This window comes from Chamaea fasciata, unplaced genomic scaffold (assembly GCF_029207755.1).
Source record: "Chamaea fasciata isolate MVZ Bird 193981 ecotype frontalis unplaced genomic scaffold, bChaFas1.0.hap1 SCAF_9, whole genome shotgun sequence".
NCBI lineage: Eukaryota > Metazoa > Chordata > Aves > Passeriformes > Sylviidae > Chamaea > Chamaea fasciata.
Genome location: NW_027094094.1, coordinates 20,941,083 through 20,950,169, shown reverse-complemented (window position 1 = coordinate 20,950,169; position 9,087 = coordinate 20,941,083). Strand labels below are relative to the sequence as shown.

General features: G+C 41.4%; 1 protein-coding gene across 3 annotated transcripts in view; it reads right to left on the bottom strand.

Moving 5' to 3' along the window:
- Positions 1-1,071: 1,071 nt before the first annotated feature.
- VCL (vinculin) overlaps positions 1,072-9,087 on the bottom strand; it is a 57,198-nt gene continuing 49,182 nt past the window's right edge. The window contains exons 19-22 of one of the 3 annotated variants that reach the window (XM_066191450.1): positions 7,399-7,608; positions 5,088-5,291; positions 4,319-4,423; positions 1,072-3,633 (exon numbers count right to left, since the gene is read on the bottom strand). In XM_066191450.1, the coding sequence (XP_066047547.1) occupies positions 3,487-3,633; positions 4,319-4,423; positions 5,088-5,291; positions 7,399-7,608 (666 nt within the window). In that variant the 3' untranslated portion in view covers positions 1,072-3,486. The other 2 variants (XM_066191451.1, XM_066191452.1) reach the window with 2 other exon arrangements.

Below are 9,087 nucleotides of genomic sequence, written 5' to 3'. Positions count from 1 at the left end.
TGACACCCTTCCTGAGCCAGGAACATAAAGAAGTGTCAGTCCTGATCTGACCCCAGCGCTGCCCCCCGCGTGTGACTGCACGAGGCCCGCCTGCTCCAGGGCCTCGGGCACCAGGGAAGCTGTTGGCAGGGGAAAGCCCAGCTCATCACCACAACTCACTGGCAGCAAGGACTGCACTCAGCGGTAGGAAAGCAGTCTGGGCATGGAGATGTGTTTTGTCAAGGCAATGGCTGCAGGTGTGTGAGGCCAATGCCTTCTTTTGTACACGTGCTGGTTCCTTCTGTATCTCCAAACACTGCAAGCTCAGCTGCAGAAGGGGGGCCGTGTTCCTGTTCTGTTTTTAAAAAAAAAGGACCAGCATCTCTGAAGAGTAGAGTTTAGGGAATCAGAGGATATCATTAGCAAGGAATTACACTGCCAAGTTTTGATCTCTCCTTCCCCTCATGTCCAGCTCTGGGAGTGCTGACAAAGCTGGTTGTCTGTCAGGGTCTCATCTTCTTTCAGATATGGAGAGAACAGTACAAAACTGTGAATTTTATCAATTATTACTAAATTCCAGGTACCCTCTGGCACTATGGGGCTATGTTTGGTCCTACAGTACCAATAGACATTTGTTCCACCAAGTGTGCTGGTAGAAATTTTTAGCTAGAAAAAATGTTTATAAGGCGTTCTTAGAGTGAAGGAAATACAACAGGGGTTTCACCCTTGCATTCAGTTTGAGAAGTAAAATTCACATTAACAAGATGCTGGTCAGAGTAGCAGTTCTTCCCTTACTGACAGGGCCAGGCCAAGCCCATTGCAAGTTTTCAAAATGGAGCAGATCATTGTCAGGCCTCAGAAAAATCTCCTGTTCTCTCCCACTGAACACAGCGTCCAGTAAATTCTTTAATTACTAGTTCCACAGGCACAAAGACAAAAAAACCCCTTGGCTTAATCTTCTGTTTGAGAAACTTTGTACTTTGTTTCTGTTCAGAACATGTAGAAACAACTGTTCTTTTGCTTTAGCTTTTTGCTGCTCTTCTTGTTACAGCATCATCTGCTGTTATTAACACTCAGAAGCTGATATTTGTACAAATGCATTTTTATTGTTTTAACAGAACCAAAGAAAGGTTGAAAACATTAGACTATACAATACATTTTGGTTTATAAACAAAGTTTTATAGTGGTAAAACATTTCTAAGTGACATTCATGGTCTTATTGAAATTTTTGCTGCACTTGAGGTCTGAAGACCAATAGTGTTCAAAAATGCAGTAATTGCATAAGGTGGACAAGTATCTCGGCTTCTATAAACAGTTCGAGAACTTAGAGCAAACATTCTGGAAGAATATCAAAGGCAACCATGATTCATAACTCTCCTGCAAACATTCCTCAATAAACAAAAAGTGATCTTTGGCATAAACAATTATGTATTAAAGGCATTAGTAATATTGCATTCATATCATTCAAGCAACTAAACAGTGATGCTAAAATAATAATAATTAAAAAAAAAATCTCAGAGAGAAGCCTGGATGGCAGGAGCAGGGTGAGGGGATGTGAGGAGCTTTGAAAAGCACTACAGGAAGACTATGTGGAAAATCCCTTTAAAATAATCCCTACATATTCAGTGTTATGTACTATTAAATAGAAATTACTACATTAAAATTATGTTAAAGATCTGATATAAACCAACCAAATGCATCCAGGTTAAGGCTCTGGCACCCCTTCCTTCCTCTTCCTGTTGCAGGTAACTGCAAGAAGAGAGCACTAAGGAAAGATCCTAAGTACCAAATATTTCATAATACCCAGACACCAGAAGCAAATTCAAGACGAACACACGCCTTCTCTTGCTGAGGTCAGTTTGAGACAGTTGTATTATCAACAGTTTCACTTCCCTTTTTAGATAACAGTGCAATGAAGGGGATGGAGGGGAGAAGGTCCAAGCACAGAATAACTGTTGCAGGCAGGTAGAGGACAGCTGACTGTGCTGTGTCTGTCTCTTCCTTTGAGCTGTTAAGACTGAGAAGTTTTTTCCCCAAGGACACTTCTATTCAAGGTGGTTTGATCGTGCAACAATTCTCAGCAAATTAGGAGGCTATTATGAGGTCAGTGCTGATTAGGGCAAAAGTCTGCAAGTATTCCTTGCAAATGTAGAAACTCATTCTCAAGTTTTCCTTTCTATGGAACAATTAAATGAATGTGGATGAACATATAGATATGAAGGCATATTCAATTACAGAGGGATAAAACATCACAAGTCTTTTTTAGTAAGGGAGGGAGTTTGGCTTCATTGTTGCCATTTTGCTTGGGATTTTTTTAAAAGATACAGTAACACTTTGTTCAATTCACTTGAAAAAAAGATTTTGAGACTCCAAACTCCACAAGCAGTAAAAATAATGAGGTATGTGCAGCATTAGGAACCACCATTTGCTGGTAGTCACCAGCTTACCTAAAGAGGGTTTCATATCCCTGCAGAGCTCAGGTTTCAAAAAGCTTATGCATTGTCGGAAAGAAGAGCAGTGAGGCTAAAGGTATTTTTAAATTGAGTATCTTTATCTTTTAATTTTCACCTTGAGCAGCTGGCATAACATTAGATGGAGGGAAGAGGGAAATAAGAATAATTGCATGTGCTCATTTGGTTTTCAAAAAGAAAGAGCCAGCATGTGGCATTTTCTGGTCCTGGACATGCAGTTAAGTTAAGAGAAGCAGGATTTTTCAGCTCAATACCTTGCTGAACTGAGCAAGGAAAGAGCTCCATGATTTAAGGTCTCCAGCCATAAGGCTCAAGCTGTCAACAGCGTGCCACTAACATCATCTGCAAAACCTTTCAGTACGGTACGAGAGTTCTGGAATGCCTACCTACAGGGTGACGGGAGGGGGACAGGGACAGCTCCAGTTTCTGTTGAAGTACTGTTGCCAGGCAAGAACCAAAAGCAAAAAAAACAGCATTTCAGACATGGAGTTTTAATCCTCAGTGTACAACTGTTCTGCTGCCCCACCTTCCCTTCATTTAATCAAAAAACCCCACACCTTCCATCATTTCTGCATGGTCTTAGAATAACCCAATGAAATCCTGTTGAGAAGTTGAATGTTTCTATCAATGACTGTCCCTAAAAAACTGAAATAACCAGGTGTCCTAAACTCTCAACACAAGCTTAAAGTGAGGCCCATGTTCTATATCTTCACATAGAAACTACTGGAATATACAGTGCATAAATGAAATGTGCTTCTGGGAGTACAGAATTCACTAAGAGAATCTTGAAAAGCAAATAAAAAATTAAATTACAAGAACAGTCTACTGTTGGCAGCAAATTAGAGGTGTTGGATATCAAATGTGTTCCAAAGACATTTGAAATGCATTATCTTATAACTCATACCCTTAGAATGGGGCATTAGCATAAGCTAATCTTAAGCTCATGTATACAGCACCTTTTGCTGTTAATATCTCTCTTCTGTTTCCAAAAAAAGGCATTTTATGTTACAGAAAACAATACTAACGTGGCAAGTATTTACTGATACCACGGGGTCTTTCTGACCCAGCGAAGAGTGAATCCAGCATCTGTTCTTATCTTAATGGATGCTGCTTCTGCTTCTCTCACAGTTTCCTTCACAGACTGCATGAGGTTCTGGGCATTATGAACCAACATCTCAGTTGCCTGTCAGGAAAAAAGAAGAATTTCCAATATATCAGTAAATACCATGAATAGGACAGTAGCGTGTAAACCCTTTGTGCACAAAGACTCCCAGTACAAATATATTAAGTCTGCCGCCTGAAACTATGAAAATACAAGTGAAGTGACTGTCTCTGGGAGCCAGCAAGTGCTATCCTGACTCAGAACAAAACTTTCCTCTTCCTCACCGTGTATTTGTGCAAAATCCGAATACAACCCTAATGTCACTAAGTAGAATAACCTCCCTCGGAAGCCAAAGCTGCGGGGTTTCCCCTGAAAAGATGCATTTGGAAGGTAACTGAACTGCAGGGGACCCGAGATGATGTTGGAAAACAGACGTTTCCCCTGGAATCCACCCGAGGGCGCCCCTGCCCCTCACAGGTCCAGCCTGCGGCGTCTCCGGCGCCGAGTCCTTCCCTCGGCTTTTTACTGCGCAAAGCAGGAGATTAACAAGTTGTTCATCGCAAAATTGGAACCCAAGCTAAAGCTGAACTGTAGCCTTTGAGCCAGAAACCAAGGTGCTGTATTGAAGGTATCTTCCCCTAGACAGCTGAAGTGAGCTTCAGCATCAAGTTCCCAGAACACATCTGATAGATAGATCAGGTTGTACATTTGTCCCCATAAAAGTGACCAAGAGTTCCATGCTGCCATCAGTCTTTACACCTCTTACCTGTTCCGACTCTTCATCACTGATATTAGTTCTGCCCAGCATGGTAGCTTTGACAGTGGAGAGAATTTTCAGCTGTGTACTGATGGTTGGGATTCGCTCACAGACCTAAGTAACAGGGATAAAAACCACTTCACATTGTACACTGAACCAATACCTTATGCATTTATTTTTTTAAAGATGAACTTTTTAAATTTTCTTTTACTATTAGAAAATGAATGAGCGTAGAGGTGATCCTATAACCTTCAAGACTATCTGATAAATATTGGTAGGATATTTGAATCTTATTTTACTTGCTTTGGGAGTATTTGGGATGGACCCGACATTTTTCCATTCTTCCTGATACTGCTCAAATGTCTGCTTGGTCAGGAACAGCATGACATATATATACATACACACACACACACACATACACATATATAGATTTGTCTGAGACGGAAAAAACGTGGAATTGTTCCATTTCTGGTACTATTCTTGATGCAAAGGAATGAGTGACTGAAATACAAAACAATGCAGACTTAGGACAGATCAGTGTTTTTTCAAAAGTTCCTTCAATATCAAATTCTAACTTTAGGGAATAGATATTCACACACACACACACACACATATATATATATATATATAATATTACCGTGGGATCTAAAAACCGAGACCTCGACAAAACTTTACAAGCCAAGGGAAGATCCCCACCAATTCCTGGCACAACTGCCGTGCTCGCTGCCACTGAGGGAGGCACAGCAAAAGCAGCATTTGAGGCACTCCCCGTTGTTACCTGCAGGAGGTTTGTTCTGATGCGCTTGTCCGTGCACTGCTTGGCCACCTCCTTGGCGAGCCGGGTGACCTCGTCGGACGCCTTGGCGATGTCCTTGGCGCACTGGATGAGGGCGCGCTTGTTGCCGCTGCCGCCTCTGACCAGGCGCGACATCTCGGCCATGAGCAGCGCCATGCGCTTCGCCGCCGCGATGATGTCGTTGCCCTGCACGGAACAACACGGTCAGTGCCCGCCGGCCCCCGCTCGGCCGCACCGCGCGCTCGGGTAGAAACACTCAAGAGCGTTAAGGGTGGAAGAACCGCTCGTGAACACGGAAGAGGTTTCTTCAAGGAACAGGGAAGATCTGCACTGACTACGCATTTCTGACATTTTTTCTCTTGACACTCAGGGGAAAAAAAGCTCACTTCAAAACTGAAAAAGAAGTTGTAAAGTGTTAGTTTGTCCATGGAATGAGTTACTGCTCTGATGACTAGATCTTAGGATAAAGCACATTATTAGCATTTGAAATTCCAGATTTTCACCCAAAAAAGACTTCTTTTAAAGTTAAAAAAATGTGCTAAACAACCTGTTAAACCAGTTATAGTCATAACAGTTAAGCATGACATTTTCAGTGGCATCTGAAACTGAAGTTGTTAGCTATGCTGCTAATAATGCTAAAGGATAAATGGAAGAGAATCTGACACATAAAACTTTTGTCACCGGTAACATGGAAGTGAGATGCAACTTTTACTTTTTTAAAAGTTATTCCTTGAAAATAAATTTTTTTTTGATACAATCTCTCCCTTTAAAATAAAGGCTCCAGGAGAGAAGAACATGGATTATCAAAAGATAATCCAGGGATATATTAAAATCAAGATTTCTTATACATCAAAATTTACAGTCACAGAAATACATCGGAGAAATATTTGATATGTGAATTAATTGTGACCAAGGCAAACCCATTTCTTATAGACTGTTCCAAAGAGAAACCTAGGACAAGGGAAAGCAGACCTAGCTGATTGATTATTAGTAGTCTGTCAGTACATTTAGTATATTTAACTTACTCCCTTTCATAGAAAGTTGTTAGTCAAAAGAGAACTATTTGGTGCTTTGAGGCATTCCTACTGTGTGGATGAAATAGTAGCAGAGTGAGTTTAAGTATTAGCACATGCTTTCCCTGGAATGATCCCGCACGTAATGACTGATGAAGTTCAGAGCAAGGAGTACACAGTGAGAACCCGGCTGAGCCAAGGTATCCTCTACCCTGTGCACACACTTCTGTGACTCACTACGAGCCAGTTCAAGATGATATCCCAGGCATTTTACAGATACAGTGATCCAAGCAGCTGAACTATTCGTTACCGTGACCTATTAGCTAAACAGTTTGCTACTAGAACCAGTTAGGATATAAATGACATAACACAGAGCTTTTCCATGTTTTCACGTAGAAGGATCAGTGTCTAACAAGTTATCCAAGCACCAGAATCTGAAAAGGACAAGAACATTTTTAAAGCCCTTTTTAATAAAATGGTTTAGTAAAACTATCTACATAATTATACACACACACATACATATGCACACTCCCCTAACTTTTCTTTGTTATGGGACACCAACCTTATTTCTTGCAGCATGCTATGAAAAGTGCCCAGTCTTGCAAACATTTGTGCTTAGAGAGAAAACAGGCTACGTGTGAACGTCTGAACCTCGTTAGATTTCCACTGGTTTCATAGAGACAGGATCTCAATTCAGCAGCTAACAGCATTCAGTGCAGTTTCTTCAGAAAAGAATTCTCTCAAGACCAGCATTTGCAATACAGCCCAGTGCAAGCCAGCAGTCAGGGAGTCTCTTCCATAAACACTGCCACACAAAGCCATTCCTTGTTGGAAGGGATGTTAATTGACGGCATCAATTGAGGCCAAGCACAATAGACACCTTAAATGACTTCTTGAATTCTGTAACTTTGCGTATCCGGAAGTCATTAGGAAACCATTAACCATGGCTTCCAGGTAGCCCACGTGAATGGAAGAAGGAACCGAAGGGGAGGGAGACAATCCCTATTACAATTTGAAAACTGCCATAACAAAGAAGACCAGGCAGATGCAAAGGGAGAGGAAGTCTTTGAATATTAATAAGTGACCCCAATCAAGCTTCAGTCCGGCACTGACAAACATCTAGCAAACTTGTGAAGCCACTCTCAGTCCTTAAAATAAAGTGCAGACACACTTATTCATTCAGGATGGCGGGGCCCCGCAGGGATCAAGAGTGATGCAAATGTGTCAGCGTTCCAAGTGGCCGGATGCACGCGGATCAGTCCCCGGGGACTCAGGAGTACCTTACTAGACCACTTGGTTGCTTCCCGATGTAGAGACTGAGCAGCAGCCAGAATGGGCTGGTTAACGGGCTGATTGGTTGGCATTAACAGCAGCTCAGGCTCGTAATCATCTTCAGTGTCATAGGGGAGAGTGAATTCAACATCTGCATCATCCTCCTCATCTATATCTACACCAGCCTCAGCCGCTTCATTAATCACAGTCACATCAGGCTTTGCAGGTGGCAGCGAGGGTGGAGAAACAGGGGACAGTTAGTACAAGAAGCAGAATTTGGTAGAAGAGCACAAACTGAGCAGTTTTAGTGACAAAAACATCCTCTTGGCCTCTCAGGATCTGACGAGGCAGCTCTGAGATCAGCTCAAGGGGAGGAGGGGAAGGAATATAAGATTAGCAGAAAGAAACAAAACAGTTCACCTGTGAACCAAAGTTACCGAAAATATTAAGAAGTTACAATTCAAATGTGCAGCAACATTTTCCATATGAGCACTCAGCTTCTGCAGGCAGAGGCTGACCCACAGAACAACATTTTACTGGCAGGTCAACAATGAAATGAATGGCTTTTCTGTCTCAATGGAAGACGTTCTGACTGCACAGAAGCAGGCACAGCAGCTGATGACTGTGGTATTTATGCAGATACAAAGCTTTGTATGGAAGCCCATTCATATGTGTGATAAGAGCAGATGGCAGCAGGAGCACTGAAAAGCCACTGGCACTGCTTGCTGTAGAGTAAAAACACAGAGATGGGATGGAACACACTGTAGAAGTGAGTACTGAGGTACCACACAGAACACGTAAAAGAGCAACACAGGGTTGGAAAAAGAAGACGTTGAATGGGTGATGTTGAATGCCATGAATACTGTGAATATTACAGTTCTTAAAGAAGACTGAAATGAAATTAATAAAAAAGAGGATTATGAAGCATATGATACTGTTTTGCCACAATATGTTGTATCCATTACCTTAAAAAAAAGGGGGGCTCAAGGAAATAAATTATGTTAGAGAAGTTCTCAAAGAAGAGATAAGAGTTATAACAATATAGGCATTAATAAGACAGCAATATTTCAATACAAGAATAGTCTACAAGTTTAGTATCTGTATTTCTTCAACTAAAGCCAAGTGCCATAAAAGTAAAGGTACCCCAACCAAAAAGTGTGCATTTGCAACTGTGCTTTGCTTAAGATACAGCCTTTTCTAGAAAAAAAACCCATGTGTCAACAACAACAACATATAGGAATTTTGGAAGTTCTAACACTTGTAAGGCCAAATCAACTCACCTTCAAAGGCAGCTTTTATTTAAGTCTTAATCTAATGAAAAGTATCCAAATATCCCTCATTTTCTGATTTATCCAAATGAGGGAGAAACCAGGGACTCTAAAGCAATAGACATTGTTCAGCTGGTGTTCCATGAGAAAAACGGAGTACATGAAAGCCCAGAAGCCACTCAGTGAAGAGCAGCTTTTGTAAAGGAGATAAACCAGATTTTCATTCTTAGAAGAATGAATAACGTTATCAGTAATTTTTAAAGACTAAGTACTTGTTCACCCACCCCCACACACTTTACTACAGGTAAAGTACCTAAAGTGATCAGCAAAAAGGCAAAAGATGGTTGACACACAGTCCATTGGGACTTCATATAAAACCATATAATTCTGTTTTTCCAGGTCTAGCCCATATTCCTCAGTAGCACTGTC